The 21,567-nt window shown below is 37.2% G+C and overlaps 7 protein-coding genes across 7 annotated transcripts; 4 read left to right on the top strand and 3 right to left on the bottom strand. All coding sequences in view use genetic code 12, as the record gives it.

Annotated features, from left to right (window-relative positions):
* Positions 1-339: 339 nt before the first annotated feature.
* PVL30_002615 (uncharacterized protein) lies at positions 340-975 on the top strand (the record flags this gene model as incomplete). Its single annotated transcript, XM_001525147.1, has 1 exon — positions 340-975. The coding sequence occupies one exon, from the start codon at positions 340-342 to the stop codon at positions 973-975; it is 636 nt and encodes a 211-aa protein (XP_001525197.2).
* Positions 976-2,212: 1,237 nt separating this feature from the next.
* On the top strand, positions 2,213-3,610 carry FUM1_1 (fumarase fum1; the record flags this gene model as incomplete). Its single annotated transcript, XM_001525146.1, has 1 exon — positions 2,213-3,610. One exon carries the CDS (start codon positions 2,213-2,215, stop codon positions 3,608-3,610), a length of 1,398 nt encoding a protein of 465 aa, XP_001525196.1.
* A 353-nt stretch (positions 3,611-3,963) lies between these two features.
* USV1 (Up in starvation) lies at positions 3,964-6,633 on the bottom strand (the record flags this gene model as incomplete). Its single annotated transcript, XM_001525145.2, has 1 exon — positions 3,964-6,633. The coding sequence occupies one exon, from the start codon at positions 6,631-6,633 to the stop codon at positions 3,964-3,966; it is 2,670 nt and encodes an 889-aa protein (XP_001525195.2).
* A 5,562-nt stretch (positions 6,634-12,195) lies between these two features.
* Positions 12,196-14,097, top strand: PVL30_002612 (uncharacterized protein; the record flags this gene model as incomplete). Its single annotated transcript, XM_001525144.2, has 1 exon — positions 12,196-14,097. The coding sequence occupies one exon, from the start codon at positions 12,196-12,198 to the stop codon at positions 14,095-14,097; it is 1,902 nt and encodes a 633-aa protein (XP_001525194.2).
* A 634-nt stretch (positions 14,098-14,731) lies between these two features.
* On the top strand, positions 14,732-17,761 carry PVL30_002611 (uncharacterized protein; the record flags this gene model as incomplete). The annotated part of the gene is made up of 1 exon (XM_001525140.2): positions 14,732-17,761. The coding sequence occupies one exon, from the start codon at positions 14,732-14,734 to the stop codon at positions 17,759-17,761; it is 3,030 nt and encodes a 1,009-aa protein (XP_001525190.2).
* Positions 17,762-17,938: 177 nt separating this feature from the next.
* PVL30_002610 (uncharacterized protein) lies at positions 17,939-19,414 on the bottom strand (the record flags this gene model as incomplete). Its single annotated transcript, XM_001525139.2, has 1 exon — positions 17,939-19,414. One exon carries the CDS (start codon positions 19,412-19,414, stop codon positions 17,939-17,941), a length of 1,476 nt encoding a protein of 491 aa, XP_001525189.2.
* Positions 19,415-19,660: 246 nt separating this feature from the next.
* On the bottom strand, positions 19,661-21,561 carry PVL30_002609 (uncharacterized protein; the record flags this gene model as incomplete). Its single annotated transcript, XM_061119400.1, has 2 exons — positions 19,661-20,027; positions 21,488-21,561. 2 exons carry the CDS (start codon positions 21,559-21,561, stop codon positions 19,661-19,663), a joined length of 441 nt encoding a protein of 146 aa, XP_060975383.1.
* Positions 21,562-21,567: the final 6 nt, after the last annotated feature.

The following is a 21,567-nucleotide window of genomic DNA, read 5'->3' as shown; positions in this document are numbered from 1 at the left end:
CTTAAGGAACTTCAAGTCTCTATTTAGTTTCAGTATTTACTTTGTCCTGGTTTGCTTCTCTTCAGATTGCTCAAGCTTGTGAGCTCACCTGAGCAAAAAATCAAAGACAAAAAATAAAAAAAAATAAAAAAAGTGAATTGAACAAATCTCGCCTAAGATTTATACCGCAAGAAATATTTTTAGATATATAATGAAATGAACGAGATTGAGACTGATCTCTTGTGCACAAAGCTTTGATACTTACACTTATAACCACAATCACATCTACACTTGCATCCATCATTATAGTAATACACCCCCTTTTTTTTTTCTTTAACTGATATTTACATAAATTGAATAATGTCAGCGTACGCCAGCAACAGTAATAAACAAAACTCAAATGTTTTCCTGCAGTTAGAAGACGAGGTACCGAACAGTTCAATTAACTCACCAGAAGAAGAAAAAGTAACATACATATCACAAACAAAAACAACTGCAACAGAGACTGATACTAAGGAGACCCCCACTTCATCGAGTCAGCAAAATTTAGATCAAGATTCAAACCAAGAAGTGAATGAAGCTTTATCAGAAATAATAGTTGATGCAATTGCAGAGGCGAATGATCTCACTGTACTTGAATCTCAATTAACTCCGGAAGAGTTAGTCACAGACTTGGATATAGTTAACACTGAAAGTCTTATCGATGAGAGTAGAATACTTGAAGCAGAGGACAAAGAGGAATTGGAGTATGAAAACATCAACGATAATACAGGCAGTATAGTTCAAATCAATGTTTGGGACATTTTCAAGAAGAGCGCCATCAACTTGGTTTTACCGTTTATTAATGGAATGATGTTGGGATTTGGAGGGATTTTGGCGCATGAGATTGGATTCCGGTACAAGTGGTTTGGTGCAAGGGTAGAACCTGTAAGAAGAATGCTGCCCCAGTATCAGCAACGTAAAGCCGAACAATCTGTTGCTAATAGAATACTTTAACAGGTGTAAGAGAATATCATGATCTATAGAAGACAGTGAGGGGGAATCTAGAAACTAAGAAGTTGACAAAAAAAAAAGAAAAGAAAAAGAAAAAGAAAAAGAAAAAGAGAAAGAAAAGCTAGATGAAGAATATTTAAACCGGGTACTATATTTATTTCCACCCTCATTGTATCAAAATCTTTACAGAGCTTGGAATGAAGACTCATGAAATACGACAATAGAAACATCCAGAGTGGTCATTACTTCAGTGACAAGGGAATACATTGGAATTCCCCCCCTCTCTCTCCTTCCAAGAAAAAAAAATTGATAATGAGTTTGAGCAAGTAATCACAATATTGGTTTAGCTGACGAAGAAGAGGAAGAAGAAGAAGAGGAAGAAGAAGAAGAGGAAGAAGAAGAAGAGGAAGAAGAAGAAGAAGAAGAAGAAGAGGAAGAGCAGTTTTACCATAGGTATTTGGCAAGTGTTTTGCAGAAAATAAAAGTGCCGAATTGTGTGTTTTGTCAATACGTGAACAAGAGAAAGACTAGACAGCCTTTATTAGGGTAGAATGCTGATCAGTATAATGAATATAGCAAAAATACTACAGATTATTTTAGCATCATTTTTTCACCCTTGTAAAAGCACGACGAATAGTATATTACCAACTAACCCTCCCTTTTTTTTCCCCTTTTCCCTTCAAACAATTTTCCGTAACAAATGCCGATAAAAAAAAATAATCAAAGAGGAAAAAGCATAGAAAAGACTTGGCCAAGTCTCTACACATTCAGGTTAGAGTAGCCACTCGTTTTTCACAAACAGACCGTAATCTTCCTTGGTCCGGGATAAATCGGCTGATCCATATTCTCCATGTGTCAATTGTTTTTTCTTCCGCTCAATAAAACTTAGAAAAAAAATAAAATTTAAATAAAAAAAAAAAAAAAAAGAAAAAAAAAAACTCCGAATCGTTTCTCCACTCATAATCCTTCCTCATTTTACACCCCATTTTTTTTTTGTCTCTATATCTCTCTAGCTCTCTACCTCTCCCTTTTCAAAAAAGTCTGAGAGAAACTTGCAACTCTAGTTGCAACTGCAATCACATTCACAATTACAATTGCAAATTGGATTACTATTCTTGTAGTCAACGCTAATTCAATCAATTGGTAAACTCTCTTAAAAAACAAAGTAAAAAATTTGGGAGCCAAAATACATATTCAAACAAATAATTTTTTTTTAAAAAAACCTACCAGCAATAACAACATGAGCAGCAAAAGAGTCGAGTCAGATGCATTTGGAAACATCGAAGTTCCCGGTGACAAATATTGGGGTGCTCAAACACAAAGATCACTCAAGAACTTTGAAATTGGTGACATCAAGATGCCTCTTCCTATAGTCAAGGCATTTGGTATTTTAAAAAAATCCGCAGCCATAGTCAATACTAAGTTGGGTAAGCTTGATCCAAAGTTAAGTGACGCAATACAGCAAGCATGCGACGAGATCATTGCCGGTAAGTTCAATGATAATTTCCCGCTTGTGATTTATCAAACCGGTTCAGGAACTCAATCAAATATGAATGCTAATGAAGTGATTTCAAACAGGGCAATTGAGATTCTTGGTGGTGAAAAAGGAAGCAAAAACCCAGTCCATCCAAACGACCATTGCAACATGTCACAATCCTCCAACGACACATTCCCTACTGTCATGCATATTGCCGCAGTAATGCAGATTGAACAGCATTTGATTCCAAATCTCAAAGAGTTGCAGATTGCATTCGAGACAAAGCAACAAGAGTTTGAACAAATAATCAAGATTGGAAGAACTCATTTACAAGATGCCACACCATTAACATTGGGCCAAGAGTTTTCTGGTTACGTCCAACAAATCAAATACGGTATTGAGAGAGTTGAATCAACATTGGCAAGATTATCCTTACTTGCTCAGGGTGGTACTGCAGTTGGTACTGGCCTCAATGCACCCATTGGATTTGACAAGGCCATTGCTGAAGAAGTCTCTAAACTTACGGGTCTCAAGTTTTCCACAGCGCCCAACAAATTTGAGGCATTAGCAGCACACGATGCTGCAGTGGAGGCCTCTGGTGCTCTCAACACTCTTGCAGCATCATTGTTCAAAATTGCAAATGATATCAGATACCTTGGTTCAGGCCCACGTTGTGGATACGGCGAGCTTTCTCTTCCCGAAAACGAACCAGGTTCTTCAATCATGCCAGGAAAAGTCAATCCTACTCAATGTGAAGCAATGACAATGGTTTGTGCCCAAGTTATGGGAAACAATACCACAATCACTTTTAGTGGTGCTTCAGGTCAGTTTGAATTGAATGTGTTTAAACCAGTGATTGCTTACAATTTACTCAATTCGATTCAGTTGTTGGGAGACGCAGCAAGGTCCTTTAGATTGCATTGTGTTGAAGGAATCCAAGCTAACACGGAAAAGATTAATAAACTATTGCATGAATCATTAATGTTGGTTACCGCCTTGAACCCAAAGATTGGGTATGACAATGCATCCAAAGTTGCCAAGAATGCTCATAAAAAGGGAATAAATTTGAAAGAGTCGTGCATTGAGTTGGGCATGTTGACATCAGAAGAGTTTGATCAATGGGTTAGACCAGAGAAGATGATTTCTCCAAGTAAATTGTGAGTGATGAAGAAGCGGAATATGGTAACTTCAAAATTTGGACTTGGAGGAGAGTAGTAGAGGGAATTGAGGGAGGGAAAGAAAAAAAAAATAGCAAATAATACTTACTGTAGTTGTTGATATTATGCTCTATGGAGGTTTTTTAATTATTTTTATAGTGTTACATAGTTTGTTGCATATATGTCTAGGACAAAAAATTTGCCATTAAAAGCATGAATATTTATCTTTTTCTTCATCATAAACATAAACATAAACATACACATACACATACACATTAACATCAGAATTATAAACATAATCATTATCGTCTGTATTGTTACAATTTCTTCATCTATACACTTGCTCTCTAATAATCGCTACATGATCAAACTATTAATGGTTGGTTTCTTAGAAACATATGGAGATGCAGGAACGCTGGGCAAAGTTCCATTAGTCATATTCCCATCACGGCGATCTCCATTGTTTATTCCACTACCTCCACTACCACTCCCGCTTGCCCCACTGTTAACAGGAGGCAATGTCGGCAGTTGCAAAGGTTTTCCCGAGTAAAGACCGCTACGATTCGACAATAATGTGTGCACACTCTGACTACTGTGGCCACCATCAATACCCTCATCATTATCATGATTCAAAATCAGCGGCCGTTTCAGCGTCTCGTTTTGCACTGATAGTATCGAGGACGCTCCAATATTGGCATGCTTATTGACAGATGCAGGCTTTCGATCAAGGGCGACATCAACAGAATCATTTTTTTCCATTGAAGTGCCCTCTATTGGTGGAAGTTGCGTTTGTGATCGGCGATGAGGTGAAAATTTCTCATTTGAACCAGATCCAATGACCGAATTGATCGAAGCTTCTCGAGATAAGGATAGATCCATCGAATCTCTGTTTTCTTTACCCAAGTTTCCATCTCCATTTCCATTTCCGTCTCCATCAATCATCATTGAATCTTCGTTATTTGTTTTTTTATTATTTCCGTCATCACTATTTAGCACACCTTTGAGCCAGTTACTACTTTGTCCATCACGGCGTGCTTCCAGGGCAATGTTACTATTGTTATTCAATTGTAGATTTGTGGGTGTAGGTAAATACTTGAAAGATGGCAAACTATCCCTTGTTGATGTCGAGCTCCATTGGCTTGATGTATTGGAAATCATTGAGAAATGCTGTGACATTGGCGACTTGTTCGAACTTCCGGAAATAAATGAGGCATTGGTAATCGTGGATGCTCTTGGTGTAATAGATGACCCGTGCTGCGGTTGTTGTTGTTGTTGTTGTTGCAGTTGCAGTTGTTGTTGTCGAATCGATTGCATTGTAGGCAAGTTATTGCTGATGTTATTGTGATTGTCTCCAGCACTGCCATTCATCTGATTATACTGCGGGTGCATGTATTGTTGCAGCAGTGTTTGTAGCAGCGATTGCTGCTCTTGCCGCTCTTGCCGTTGTGGTGTACCGCTGTTTGCTTGGTTCATATTTTGGTGGAACGACGAGTGAAATAATGGTGAGATTGGGCTTGCCAAATTAGGGGTCATTGATGCTACAGAGGATGCTGACTTTGGTGGTGGCGGATATTGGCCATTTTGAGCAAAACCTCCACTTTTCAAACTGAGGCTACCTACGCCGAGCGTGCTGCTACTATGCATACCCTGTGAATCATGATAGGAAGTAGATTGTGCAATGGGCGCTGATCTCAATATGTGTTCGTTGGATCCTGCGAGTGCCGAGTGTTGTAATGATAACGGTTGTGGTCTCTTTTTTGGTCTAAATGGGTTACTTGGCTGTTTGAGTTCAGTTATGTCTAAGCTTTGGCCAGATGGTAATGATAAAGAAGAGGCGTTTACTTGTTGTTCATTATTAAACTGATGCGGCAATGGAGGTAATGGCTTGTGATACGAGCCGTTTGTAGGCTGCAAATGTGGTTGTAGATGTGGATGGGGATTTTGATGAGGTTGCTGACTCGGTGGTTGTGGAGGTGGGTATATATAAGAAGACGGAGCCAGAGGGTATGTATTGGGCGAATGTGGGTTGTGATTAGCAAAGTGACTTTGGGACAATGTTGAATGTGTCTTTGGAAGGTATTGCTGTCGTGAATCCAGCATAGGTGCCAAGTGAGGAAAGCCATTGAACTTTGAAGACATATTTTGTCCATTTTGTCCATTCTGTTGTTGCTGTTGTTGCTGCATGATGGTTGCCAATTGACTCTTTTTTTGTTCGTGCTTCAACTTTTTCTTTTGTTTCGACCTTTCAATCAAAAGCTTTGAGTCACTGTTATCCTTGGTCAAATAAGTTTCATAAGCGTGAACTGTTTGCTTATGTTGTCGCAAGTTGTCTAGTCGACTAAAATTTTTAGAGCAATATGGACATGTGAATGGTCTTTCCCCTGTATGCTTCCTCTTGTGTCTTGCTAAATGTTCTGATCTCGTGAACGACATTGAGCATCCAGCGTATCCAGTACATTGAAACACTCTGCCTTTACTAGATCTTTTGCTTTTCGGTTTCCCATTAGTGCTTCCGCTGCCGCCAGTGTGCGATGATAGCGTGCTTGTGACCGATTCGGCGGATGAAGTCGATGACATCGTTGAGATTGTTGAGTGTGTTGACTGCGTTGACTGCGTTGACTGTGTTGCATTTGTTAAAGTTGGTGTTAAAGCAGGTAATTGAGTATTCATAATCTGTGAGCCTGTTAATGGCGGAGGAGCTCTTAATGCTGGTAATACATAGTGAGGAACACCTAACGCGGATGTTGCAGAGGAGGTTGAAGACGACGACGAAGAAGAAGTGGGAGGCATGGAATGTGTTTGTTCCTGCTGTGATGTGCTATACTGCTGCCCCTGTTGCTGCCCTTGTTGTTGCCCTTGTTGCTGTTGGGAGTGGATGGATGGTAAATTACTGATTGGAGGAAGTGCCTGCTGCTGCCTCTGTTCTTGTTGTCTTTGGTCTTGTTGGTGGTACATTTGGAACTGTCCATTAGCATATTGTTGTTGGTTTGACATCGTTGACATTAGAACAGGGTTTCGCCTATGCATATATGTTGTCAGTTATGTTTTCGTGAATGCTTATAAACCTCTGCCTATGAGCTTTTTTAAAAAAGAGTGGACGTGACAACTTGTGATGATAGTGCTGAATCCTTGTTCCCTCAAATTTGTGGGCAAAAAAAAAAGAAAAAGAAAAAGAAAGTAAGGACGAAGGAAAATTATAATAATAACAAAAACAAATTAGAAAAAAAATAGAAAACAAAGGGAAAAGCTGCAACCACCTTCTTTCTGTTTTCTAATATGGGTGTATATATAGAACCTTAGTTGGATGTTGAAAGTTTGAGTGAAAGCGATATTTGTTGTTTGGGTTTAGAAATTTTGGGATTCTTTTGACAATTTTGAAAGGGAGGATCTTTTTCTGCCAGGGGAAAATTAAATAAAAAAAAACAAAAAACAAGTACTGGGTGAAATCTTTAATAGTAGAAAAAAAAATGAAAGATTTAATTTTAGATTTCGATGTTGGTATGGCAGAATAATGCAGGTAGTGTGTCGTGTTAAATGAGCGTCAGTAAAGAATAGAGAGTAAAGCTAAATGATAAAGGGTAGAAAGGGTAGAAAGAGTAAAGAGTAAAGAATAAAGAATAGATAGATGGATGGATGGATGGATAATAAGAAAGAATGTCAATGATTGTGAAGTTGTGTGCGTGTCTATTAGTTTAAAGAAAATACATCTATATGTAAAAAAAAAAAAGCAAGAACAAAAAACGACAAACAAACGAACAAAGCGAAAATATCTGAAACAATGCAAAGTCTGACGATGATGACGACAAAAGAGTTGGAGTACTTGGTGTTTTTTTTAGGTTTGGTTTGGTTTTTTTTTTTGTCTTCTGGTTTTGTTCAATATTTGATGTTCAATGTTCTATAATTCCATATTTAGGTCTTTAAAAGGAGGGAAAGGAAGCAGGTAGTGGAATGTTGATGATGCGCGATAGATGATCACGAACAGGAACAATTGAAAAAATTTATAGAAACACACACACAAACACTGACACAAACACAAAAACAAAATAAAAAGTTAAAAATAAAATTTAATTTTTATTTTAAAAATAAAAAACAAAGATTGAAAGGTGTTCAAATTATTTTGCTTTTGTTTGTTCCAGTCTATTGTTTGTGTTTGTATTCCGCTTTGTTCTTGTTGTATCATTTTTATTTTTCCTTTCATGTATATACCTTTTTCCTTTGTTTTAGTTCTGGTGGTAAAAGAATGCCACTTGTGTTTGCCTGTTGGTTGTAGCAGTTGGTGGAATAATAATAATAATAATAATAATAATAATAATAATAATAATAATAATAATAATAATAATAATAATAATAATAATAAAAAATAAGTGGGTGTCTCTTGATAGTAGTGACAGTAGTGATATTGTCGATATGGTGGTACCTTAAAATTTTATTCTTGAGTCATTTGTGCCTTGTCTCCTGTTTTTTTGATTCTAAAAAAAAAAATTTTTTTTTTCATTTAAATATTTTAATATATTTTTATCTTGTTTTTTTATTTTATTTTTATTTTTATTTTTATTTTTTCCCTCTCTCTCTCTTTCTCTCTCTTTTTTTTTTTGGCATTAATTTTTTAGTTTTTTATTTTTGAGTGTCAAAAGTCTAAGCCAGAAATTTATGCTTGTAATATGCGAGACTGCTAGCTAGTTTGACTGTGTGATTTTTTCTTTCCTTACCCGCGGCTACACGACTCGATGCGCTCGTATAGCCAAGTTGGGGTCTGCGTGTGTTAAGTCCACAACGATCGGCAACTCTTTAACTAGCATACCATCCAGCTCAAACTAGTACTAGTATTAGTACAACGAAAACAACAACAGCAACAGCAACAACAACAACAATAGATGAGATAAACAATATATGGTTTGTTTCAAAGTGGTATGGGGAGAGGGGGTGGGGTGGTAGTTGATTTCAGGCACCACAGGTACCACTAATAATTTAGTTGCTTAAATTGTTGAGCATTCTCTGACCTGAATTTGCATGTGCCTACAGACCTGCATTTTGGCACATCTAAAAGGAAATCGTCTATAATGCTAATTGTAGTGGTAGGAAATCTTGACAAAAAAGAATAGCCAAGAATATGAAACAATAACAGCAGAAACAGCAGCAACAACAGCAACTGCTGTTGTTGTAGTAGTAGTAGTAGTAATTATAATAAGGCGATGTTACGTCAGAGAAGTTTCCATATTTGTGCACCACCCTCTCTTTCTTCCACTTTTGAACGTGTTTTATAATAATAGAGTGGTAAGATTGAAGTACCCCTAGTCCAATCCCATATATCTCTGTGTGAGTATTTGCAAATGGCGACATCTTTTGATAGAGTGTTGCTTCCTTCTTTCTTTGTTTGGTCCACTACTACTACTACTACTATTAGTACTATTATTATTATAAAAATTTTAAAAGGTCGTTTTCTTCCAAATAGTATATAAGTAGATGAATAATAATGTTAAAGATAATGAAATGGCGACATTTAAAGATTGAGGTAGTTTGTAATATGTGTTGCGTGTTTGATTAGAAAAGTATCGGCATTGCAAAATAGGTAGTAATGGTAATGGCACCGGCGTTGTCGATGACGTTGTTGATGGTTGTAAAAAAAAAAAAGATGTGGTATTTTACAACCAAATTGAAAAGCTTATAAACTAGGAGAATTAAGGCACCAAAACAAAAAAAAAAAAAAGAGAAAGCAAAGATTGTGTTCACCATTGTCTTCAAGTCAAGAACACACAGCCAGTGGTCTCGTCTATACATGTAATAAGTACCGGTTACATGGCTTGTACTTATATTAAACAATTGGTAATAGTCAATGGATAGTGTAGTAGTCTATCAGTTTGGGTTAGAGTTGCATTTACGCATTTGTGTATCCATATTTAGAAGTGTAGAGAGATAATTATGACTTTTGCAAGCTACTGCCAATATTTTAACCATTGGAAGTTGTAAGCAAAGCATTATGCTAGCTGAATGTCAAGAAGTAATAAAAACTTTATATGCCAAAACCCGAGATGATTCAACTTAACTGTGGCTATTGCCAATTTTTTTTGCCATCAATATATGAATGGAGAAATATGTTCTGAGATATACTCAACTCTCAGTGCTTTTTGATTTTTGTGTTTTGCGCGTTTTTGCGTTTCTGCTCTTTTGCGCTTTCCCCCTTCCACCCCACCTCAAAAACAAAATAATTTGCTAAAAACATTATCACGAAATGGGGCCATATTTTGTTGCTCTTTTTTTTTGGTTTTTTTTTCCTTTTATTTGGTTTAACACGAGACGCTTTTGCTTTCCTTTTGAAACTTTGTTCTCTCAATAATTTGGGGTAAACAGCTAAAAAAAAAAAAAAAACTAAAAAAAAGAAAATAATAAGAAAACAAAGGGAGTGAAGAGGGGGGGAGGAAGAAGGAGGGGAAACATCAAAGTGAAGTATCCATAGCAAACAATCCATAAAAGGAAATATTAGTGGAGAGACAGTCGACTTATAGTCGAGATATGAGTCGGAGTTGCGGAGAAGGATACGACGAGCGGGAGAGTTTTCTACAACAGGTTTGCGTGACCTGCGTCGCATTTGAGATCTTGAAATTATATATGTATTACCTTCTTCTTCTTCTTCTTCTTCTTCTTCTTTTCCTCTTTTCAACAAGAATCTCGTATACACAAGATTCTTAATTAAGTCAAGCGAAAGCGTATTATTTTGTTGAAAAGCAGCAACAAGGTTAATGCTATTCTCTATGGCTTTCTTCAAAGCTAACCAATATATATCCTACATTCACAATATTGAAAGCAAAAGTAAAAATAAAAGTCAAAAAAAAAATATAAAAAAAAAGTGAAACAGCCACAAGACGCGTCGTTTGACATAGGTTTGGGTGCCAATGGTGACGATTCTAATCAAGTAAATCAAATTAACAGTACATTTGTAAAACGAATAGATACAAGAATTTGATAATTTCACTTAAAGCTCACTTATTTCGCCTTCCCCCACCTGCAATGAAAAGAAAAAAACTAGAATGATGTGGGCAAGTAAGGAAATGAAATAATGAGCAAATAGCCTAATCACACATATGGTTGAGAATATTGCTATGTCTTTTCCTACGGGTGGCTTTTGCACAATCAAACAAATCTAAAGATTAATCAAGATTAGTTACCTTTTTCCTTACCGTTTTGCTCTTTTTGTTGATATAACAGTATCGATACAAAGTTGGTGATTATGGGATGTATATTGTCAACAAGAACTACAGTTTTTCCTTTTTTTCTTTTTGTTTTCTTTTTTATTTGGTGGTGGGTGGTAGTCTAGCTAGATATATACATACATATAAGAAGCTGACAAAACAAAAGAAAAAAAACAACGATGTTTGGTGAAATAGATACACAGAGTAAATTCTAGCGAAAACAAGTGGCTTTCTCTTTTTTTTGTGGTGAAATTATTGCAAGAAACTTGAAGAACAGAAAAGGAGAAAATTTGGAGAAGCAGGCAGCGATGCAATAAAAGACTTTTGGAATAGAATGGAACAGGATGGAAGGTTCTACAGAGACGTTTTTACATAAGAACTTACTAATAAAGTAAATAAGTATTATATAATATATTACGTCAAAGACCTAAAAAAACTCAAGAGGTATGCATATGGTAGCAACAATATACCAATAGATAGAGAGAGAGAGAGAGAGAGAGAGAGAGAGAGATGCAGATGCAGAGATAACAAATGCATAAAGACATATTCTGTCTGCACCACACGCACATAACACAACAGAATCAGAATCAGAGTTAAATACATACACCAAGAACGATTGTTTAATTTGATCGGTCTCAGATAAATCATTTCTTGCAAACTTTAGTTTGTTCTAATCCTCCTTTTTTTTTTCTGTTTTTTTTTAATATTTTTTTGTCTTTTACAACCAACAGCAAGTCAATTATTAACTTAATCACGTATTGCAAAACAAAAAAAAAGGACATAAAGAGAATAGAACGCACTATACATATTAGTAAAATTCGTTTAACTTACTCACCGCTCGAGATTATAATTGCATCCACAGAAGGTTCTCGAGACTATATACAATATTACTTTTGACCAAAAAATAAGAAATAATAAAAAATAGAGGAGTCTTGGAATCACCACTAAATCATTACATTACTAATCCTACATCAGTAACGGCTTTTTTTTCGTTTATTACATATTTCCTACTACAACCATTAGTTGCCACCGCTCTTAAACTACTACTACTACCACCACCACTTCTACTACTACTACTTAGAAAAGCGTACATCGCCATCCCACAACAAGTAAAAATAAAACTAAAAAGCTTGTGATCCACACGGAGAAATAAATAAAACATCAAGACTCAGATTCCATTTTCTTTTCTTTAATACTCTTCAATTATTTCTATTTTGTTGAAGAAGAAATAAAAGAAATAAAGGAAAGAAGCCACTATTCGTAAATGCTACTGTGATTTTAATACCAAAGATATTAGATTATTATTCCACATTACACACCACCCCAACCAAAAAGAAGAAACAAACGATACATACAAGTATTTACAACTTTACACAATCATATCTTTAAAGTAAAGCAGACAATGGTGCGAGAGACTTATTTCTACGACGTACTATCCATCTCACAAAATGCCACTACAGAAGAGGTTTCACGAGCTTACAAAAAGCTTGCATTGAAATGCCACCCCGACAAGACAAACCACGATCCGCAATTGACGGAAAAATTCAAGGAAATGACCAGAGCTTACGAGATTTTGAAGGACTCAAAACAAAGACACATCTACGACAAGTACGGAAAAGAAGGATTGGAGCGTCTAGTACTGGTTTCAGAACCACCTGACCCAAACCCAGCACAACGATATAGACAGAACCGCAACCATAGTTCGAGCCAGGGTTCAGATGACTCACTCGAGGACTCTGACGAAGACTTTGCACATTTCAACAACCAATTCCCACAATTCTTTACGGCAACTTCGCGTTCTGCGAGATCAAACCCATTTGGCCATCTGAATCCACTACGAGGACACCATATATTCTCACAAGTATTTGACGATATAAACTCAATGTTCTCAAACCAAAATGCCTTCTTCTCATCACACTCATCACTGAGTACTAATATGGGATCCAATTCATTCTACCAGCTGCAGCTGCAACTGCAACTGCAACTGCAACTGCAACCAATGAAGAAAATCGTCAAGCCCTATGGAGAGCCAATCCAAAATCAATTATATAGAGGAGAAAACATCTACCACCAATGCGATGTATCGTTGAATGACTTGATGTATGGCAAGACCATCAAATTGTCACTTCCTAAAAATATGAAATGTGTACATTGCGATGGCCATGGAGGTTATAATCCTTGTGTGTGCCCAACTTGTCTAGGCTCGGGAAAAGTCATGGTTATTCACTATAACCAATTCTCACAGCAAAGACAAACCGGTACTTGTGAAAAGTGTCAAGGTACCGGTGTGTATGTGAAACCAAGTGACAAGTGTATATACTGTGAATCAGGATACGTTGAGACCACAAAAATTATCAAGATTCATATACCACCCGGTGCTAGACAATCCGACAAGATTGTCATCAAGGGCGAAGGTGATGAGGGAAGAAATGTAATACCAGGAGACCTCATTGTTGAAATACGCCAGAAGCCACACCCATATTTGACAAGAAAAAGAAACGATTTGTTTATGGATTACAACATTGATTTGAAAACGGCTTTACTCGGTGGAGAAATATTAATTCCAAATTTCTTACGCGTGGGCCAGTTTCTCAAAATCTACATCAATTCACATGGCAATAGCAGCATCAATAACGAGAAAGTGCAACAGGGCGAAGTGTTGGGAACAATTAACCTGGGTGAACCGAAATTGGTCAAGAATCTAGGAATGCCCATCAACACTGATATCATTGCAAATAATGGAATCTTGATCCAATCAAGCATGAATGAGGAAAACGAAGAAAAGCAACGCACTGACAAATTTCGCCAATTCAATCGTGGTAACCTCTATATCAATTTCCATGTACAACTCCCATCGATCGAGGAGTTTTCTCAACAGGCATTGATCAATTTGGAGAATGCATTACCAAGCAACTCTTCATACATTGCTTCGCCAACAGAAAAAATTATTGAAACTCACTTATCTAACCTTCCAGGAACCAAGTCACATCCAATAAACATTGACCAAACACCAAGCTCTTCATCAAGCCCTAATAAGGATGAAAGTAATGATAAGATGAACTATGGGGGAGTGAAATGGAACAGTGGCGGCAACAGCAACAGCAACAGCAGCGGCGGTGCCAGTGGTGCCAGAGGTGCCAGAGGTACTAGAAGTGCTAACAGTGATAGTGCAAGAACTCGCAACAATTACTTTGACATTTCTGCTGGAGATAAAGGAGGCAATGGTAACGGTGCCGGTGCTCAAAAGAGAAGGAAATTTGACGGATCAAACACTACAATGGATGGAATCCAGAATGCCATCTGACAACAACAGTAGAATAAGAAAAGAAGAAGATGAAGAAGAAGATGATGATGATGATGAAGAAGAAGAAGATTAGGAGGAGGAGGTTTAGGAAAAATATGAAGGTGAAAAAAAAATGCTCGCCACATAGCTTTTGATCGTTATACATATGATGTATCTCCGCAAATTTTCTTTCTTTCTAACGATTAATGACATGTACTTGAACTAACTTTGTAGCTGTTTGCTATTCAATGTAGAATAAGATCTTCTTTTTTGCTTTTTGTCTTTTGCCTTTTGTCTTTGTTCTATTGTCCTTTGCCTTTTGACTTGTGAATTTAGAATCAGTTGAATAATCTATAGAAAATTGGTAGCATACAATACACGAGGATGCAAATCGTAAACTAACGACTCAAGCGTCCTTAAACCTCCCACACCTCTTTCACCACCCCTCCACTCCTCCGCTCTTGCGTCCTTCGCTACCACAAACACCCCCCCCCCCCCGCCCCACCACCACTACCAATATCTAATAAAGTCTTTTTAAAACAACAACAATAACAACAATATTATCGAACAAGCATACCATACATTTAGGACCAAAACACTATCACTCAGTGCCTCACCAATTTTCTTTCCCCCCCCCCCCCCCCCCCACTAAAGAATGTCTTCACCAAGGGTGCTTGATTCAACCCTTATCAAAGACTTATCAAACCACATCTACGAAAAACGAAAGGCAACAGCATTTCAAGTTGAATCGATCACCAAGGCTGCCCTTGCGCGTAATGATAGCCAAACCATCCTCAAAATAATCCATGAACTTACAGATCTTACACAATTACAATCATCCACATCGCTGAGTAGCTCTGCCTCAGTGACGGCGTCAAACTCGGCAAAAATGGGTGCCATTACCGCGTTGGGAAGTGTTTCCGTTGCACTCGGCTCTTTCGCAATTGCCTTTTTTTTAAACGATATAGTTCGACCGATCTTTGCAATGTTTAAAGATGTTGATGCTCGTGTGAGGTACTATGCTTGTGAATCCTTGTATAATGTTGCCAAAATAGCACGTGGTGAGATTATGCTTTATTTCAATGAGATTTTTGATGTATTGTGCATCTTGGTGAGCGATACCGAGAGCTCGGTGAAGAATGCTGCAGATATATTGGATAGATTGATTAAGGATATTGTTAGTGCCAAAGCTGTGAACTATGTGAGTATATTAGATGAAATGAAAGATGGTGGTAACGAAAACGAAAACGGAAATGGTGACCAAACGGGAGGAAGAGGTGGCGCTGGTGGAATTGGTGGTTTGGATAACGAATCAAGCATGGGATCAAGTGTACAAGATGGATTTGACTCCCAATTCATGTCAAAGCTAATCAATGGCCAAGATTTCAATACCAATTGGGGTAAGCAAACTTCGTATCTGGAGAGGTTGCCATTGCCTAGTGGTTCAGACTCTGTTCGGTCGCATTCCTTTGATGCTCAGGGTAATACAATCCAAACAGTGCAGCCACAAGAACCTGCAAAAGCATTTCAACTACCCAAGTTTATTCCAGTCTTGTTGGAGAGAATGTATATTGTTGACCCATTCACCAAAAAATTTTTACTTTCGTGGCTTGAACTATTCAATGATATTCCAAACCTTGAACTCATACGATTCTTGCCTACTTTTTTACTGCCACTAATTAAATTTATGTTGAATGGTGCGCCACAGGATATAATATTTGAAACGGAAAACTTGTTGGATATTTTTTTGAGAGAGATTGCTGAAGTTGAAAGCGTAAAGTTGGAGATGAATAAGAAGTTGAGGAATATCGAGAAACACGCAACAAGCAGTGCAGAGCAGGGCAAAGGTGACGAAGATGTCGAATCTATAAGGAACAAGGTTGAATCTTTGAATATAAAGAATAAGACAAACGAGAACGAGAATGAGAACGCGAATGAGAATGAAAACGAGGACAAGGCGAAACAGTCGACTCAGGCAACTCAGAAAACTTTGAGTGGAAAAGAAAATAACTTTACTAATGGTACCTTTGATGGTAATGGTAATAATGACAACAACGATAATATCGGCAATGACGGGGGTGATGGTCACAGTCACCACGGTCATGACGATGACGACGGTCACGATGATGATGTTGATGATGGTAATGGTGATAATGATGCACTGATTCTGCAAGAAGTGCCATTCGGCCATGATATCTACATCGATCACCAAGAAATTATCCATATCCTATTATCTTTTCTCCAAGGGTTTAGTCAAAACGGGAATGGAAATGGCGGTGGTTTAAGCGGAAATAGCATAAAAGGTAAAGGAGAACTTCCTGATGATTCATACGAAACCAAAAGTAAAGTTCAACATATCTGTCTAAAATGGCTACGCGAATTAATCAATATAGCCCCCAGAGCAATATTGAAGAGTTTTTCCGATTGCGTTACAATAATATTGCAAAATATCTCCTCTACTGAAGAGCTGCAAACCTATGAATTACGTGACCAGTTTCTTGGTTTTAGCTACGAACTACAAGCATTTTTAAATAAATTTTATACTGATATTCGGCTGTTGGAAATATTTGGAGTGACTGAGGAATCCGAGACACTGTTTAATGCAAAGCAGTTACCAGATCTTTTAGCAAGTATTCTGAAGAGGTTCCTCTCGCAAGGTTCAAACCACAGCAACGAGTTGTCAAAAGTCACAGCACTTGATTGGTTTGTCTTTGTTTACGAAAGAGTGCCAACAGAGTTTCTCAATTTTTTCCAAAACCAAGATAATGAGTTTGGCTTAACAGATTTGTTAAAGTATGATGCAAGCGATAATGTAATCCTCAAGGTATTGCAACTCTTGGCGAAAGTCTCAGAATCAAATCAGGAATTTTTTAGAGACTTTATTGCCAAGCTTATCAAACTATTCCAAAGTGGTGGATTTGACAAGAACCACAAGGTTGATTTTATTATTCGAAAATTGTGTCTTAGCTTGAACTCTGAAATAATCTTCACTACTCTTGCAGAGGTGCTTTTACTGGAATACAAGAGTGACGAGTCACATGATTTAAACTACATGGAGTTTGCAAATATGATGATCATCACGTTAAATAATATTTTGTTGACATCTACTGAGCTTCGTTTGTTCCGCAGGAAATTGAAAAGCATTGATTTGGCACTGGAGGAAAATTGGAATTTGTTTTCGACGCTATTCAAAAGTTGGTGTTTTGACGCTTCAAGTGCCATATCCCTTTGTCTTCTCACTTCGAATTATTACTTGTCCCATTTGGTTATCAAGAGTTTGGCTGATCTTGAAATCACTTCACGACTCTTGCTTCAGTTGGATGTGTTGATCCAGTTGTTGGAGCTGCCCATTTTTGTCAAACTTCGATTACAGCTTTTGGACCCATTACGTTATAGTGACTTGTACAAGAGCTTATATGGATTGTTAATGATTTTGCCACAATCAACGACTTTCCAGAACTTGCGCAATCGTGTCTCTACAATAAGCGTGTTTCATGAAAACTGTGGTTCTTATTCTTCCTTCTCTGCTTCATCAGAAGAACAACCAGCACTGGCATCGTTAGAGAATAAATTACAAGAAAGACGAGACAAGGAAGATATAACGGCCAAAGTTAAGGAGAAGAGCCGTTCCTTGTTAGAGCATTTTGAGGAAATACAAGTCAATTTTGAGGAACTTCAAATATAGTTTCATAAATATGTGCGAATAGTTTATACAAATTTATACTAGCCCTTTTCGAAATGTAGATATAAAGAATACGAAACAACAAAAAAAAAAAAAAATTTGAAAAAGGAAATGACTTTCCAAGTGTCATAATTTCATTGATAAGACTCGTTACGAATGTTATCGCTTAAGAAATAAAGTTTAATGCGGGGATGTAGTTGTTGATTCGATATTCACCGTAGGTGCTATCTGTTTATCTTTAGATGCCAGACTAACTGGTGAAACCAGTGCTAGGGAAAACGCAGAGTGCAATGTATCTCCATGGAGATGTGTATTTGAGTTTGCGTTTGAGTCTGAGTTTGAGTTTGCATTTGAGTTTGCAATTATATTTAAATTTGATTCCGAATGAAAAGACACTGATAGCATCGATTCGTTGGTTAAGAACATTGTAGATGAATGTTCTGAGCTAGAAAGAGTAGTTTGTGAGTTTTGTCTTCTTGGCTGAAGGCTAAACTTAGGAGGCTGAACAGTCTCTTCAAGTTGTTCAAGGTCCTTCTCGTGTAGGTTCTTGATACTTGGTTCCGTGTAATTACTGGAATCCCTCAAGTTTAAATGTTTGATAAATGATTCTGGTTTGTATGATTGGGGATCTAAACTTTGTACATGATTTCCAGCAATCGTCGTGTTTCCAGTGTTGCTTGTATCACCTGATTTTCTTGTGATTTCGGTGTCTCCTTGTGGCTGTTCTGGGGCAAACGATATCAAGTTAAGATGAGTCCTTTTCAGCTTTGAAACTCGTGAAGGACTCGACGATGCCGATTTGAAAAAAACGTTACTTCCAAACAATGATTGGTTCTGTAAGATCAAATCATCGTTGTTGTATAAACTGTTTGAATTTGGAGTTCCGGTTTGTTTTGTTTGCTTGGAGTATATTGGTTTAGTATGATGGTGTTTTTTGTAACCGCCATTATCATCATCATTACCACTACCATCACCACCATCATCATCATCATTGTTATTATTATCATTATTATTATCGTTGTTGTTAACTCCCGATGCAACAGACGAGGATGACGAGTTTGCACTTGAGGTCCGGGAAAGTAGGGAATGAGCAGATGAAGATGCTGAGGAGGAAGTCGATGAAGATGAAGATGAAGATAAAGACTTTTGTATGAAATGTGGAAGCAAGATTCCTCTATTGTTGTTAAGTCTATATTCTAATTTTGCCGCCACTGTTCTTCGAAGCAAAACATTCATCAATAACTTGGTGTTCAAATGGTTTAGTTCTTTCTTACTGAGCAAGAAAGAGTCTTGAGGATATAATGACTCAAATTTAGGTGGTGTTCGCCTAGATGATTGCTTACTCACTTCAAAAGCCCTTTTTTGATAATCCTTGTATAGCGCGTTCAAAAGCTGATCTGGATTGGTGGCGGTAGCGATGGAAGGTCGCTTAGAGGTTAGGTTATTTGTGCTTTTTGCAAAAGATGTGTCGCGAGAATGGTGGGAAACACCAATGTAACCGGTATCCATTGCTCCCTCGACATCACCTACTTTGTAATGGAGCTTGGGATGTGGGTGTAATGGTTCCTTGTACTTCCAGTACTTTGTCTTTTTAGGTAACATTGATGCTACTAAGTCATCATAGTTACACAATTTCAAAAAACTGTTCGAGCTCATTCTTTGTCGTGAAATTGGGCAGCTGGGATGTTGGTGAAGGTGGCGATGTGTTGACTGAGCATATATTTGAATGATCTTCTGCGTTGAACTGGGAATACAAAGCTTGGCCACCAAGAAGATTGTTGTTTATTTGTTTGTAATTTCCTTGGACCAATAGGAGACTTTTCCAGTTTTTCGTCTGCAAATGTAGCATGTTTTTTTGTTTTCTTGATTGTATTATTTCTCAGCTTAATTCTTCCTCGATACCTAAGCGAAGCCTCGCGAGATACAACTGATTTGGATCTTCTTAATGATGAAGAGGTCTATCAAGGTTATTACTGGTTGCAGTGCATCCTGTAGACCTAACTCGGCATCAACAACATTGGCATTAGCATTGGCATTGGCATTGGCATTGTCGTTATTATACTGGGTGGTGTTTTGCAATAGAGCACCCTCGCCTGTTTGTACATTTTTTGCAATTTGATTATATTTTCGAGCATCGTGCCATCGATGTGCTTGGAATTTGGCAAAGTCCTGTGCTGGTGTAGATTTCTTGTGTGGTTGCAGTGGTGGTAAAGACAAGTTACTACTTTTGGTCTTGGTCTTGGTCTTGGTCTTGGTCTTGTCTTTGGTTCTGGTGGTGGTGTTGGAGGTTATGGGAATTGTTGTTGTTGTTGTTATTGCTGTTGTTGGTTGTTGTATAGGGTTTGTGTATATGACTTTGAATGGTTTCAGTTTTGTTGGTTGTTTGTGTTTGACATTATGAATACTAGTATCGATGTCGTTTGTGGTTGTAAGGGGCTGTACCTGATGAGTTGAAGATGGTGCATACAGGTGCCTGTGTGTGAGTACATCACTTGTAGATTCTGTGAGTATTGAAGCATGTGTTGAAGCTGGTAGGACATCAATCATCAAGATGTATTGAATTATTGGCTGTAAACTATGGAGTTGCAATAGAAATGAAATAGATCTCAAGGTTATGACTATGGCTATGATTGTGACTGTTCTTTTCTTCTCTTTATATTAAATATATATATATATATTAAGGGAGAAAGGATGGATCAAGATCTCAATGAGACAAATGGGAGGTGTGGAAAATACTGGGGAAAGGTTTTTTTTAAAAAACAAAAAAAATTCAAAAAATGTACTAACGAATTGAATTATGAGTTTGTAATTTTGGCTAAAGACGTCTATTGAAATGGTATATATTCTAATCTCCAATTTCTTATGAAGTGGTTTTTTTTTTATTTTTTGGGGGGGGGGGGAAGAGGTTTAGTGAAGAAGGGGTACTTCGTCTAAATCAATTGTACCTTTCATCGTCAACTGTGCCTGTACATTAAACAGTTTCTTTTTTTGTTTTTTTGTGGTTCTTTGGTTTTCTGGGGTTTGGCCTTTTGGCCTTTTGGTCTGCTTGCTTTCAAGGTTTGTGGCCATGTAATGCGTAGCTCATGGAAGATGGCTGGCTGAATTTACCAAATCAATGAAATAATAATAATAAAATAATAATATATAAATTTTAATTTCTTTTCTTTTTTTTTTTCTCGCTTATGTTTTGCAACCAAACTTAAGAAAGAAAGAAAGAAAAAAAAATACAAGATATTAGAACAACAGTAGAAGTATAACAGTAGGAAGGTGGGATCAAAAAGTATGCAAAATAATATTTGGAAACGGCGACTTTTAAGATAGTTTTGGAAGTGTATAGGTCCAGTCTATATACTGAGCTATGAAGTGAGGGTTTATTTATTTTGCTAGTTCCAGAGCTGTTGTCTATATTATACACGGTGATATTTCATTCACATTTGTTAATTAAAGAAAGGAACAATTTTGTTTGGTCCACACACTAAAAATAATGAAAAAAAAAAATTAATGGGTAAACGTAATATTGTTAACAAAAAAAAAACATTAGAAGAAAGTTGTAATTTTGTATGTTTTGGAGTATATATGATTGTCTGGGTACTCTCACCATACACACTAATACTCAAAGGTTTAAGATTCAAAAGAGAAAAGAGAAAAGAGAAAGGAAACGAAGTTGAAAAACTCTCCTCCATCCTCGCTGCCCACAGTAAGAGCATGTGATTGCGCCCAACCATATACTTTGTAGAAGTAAATCGTTTAGACGGGGAGGAGCCAGAAGTATAAAGTCGTCTGAGCAGTTGACGATGCGACATCTTGTA

Source organism: Lodderomyces elongisporus, chromosome 3 (assembly GCF_030384665.1).
Source record: "Lodderomyces elongisporus chromosome 3, complete sequence".
NCBI lineage: Eukaryota > Fungi > Ascomycota > Pichiomycetes > Serinales > Debaryomycetaceae > Lodderomyces > Lodderomyces elongisporus.
This window is presented reverse-complemented; position numbering and strand designations above follow the sequence as displayed.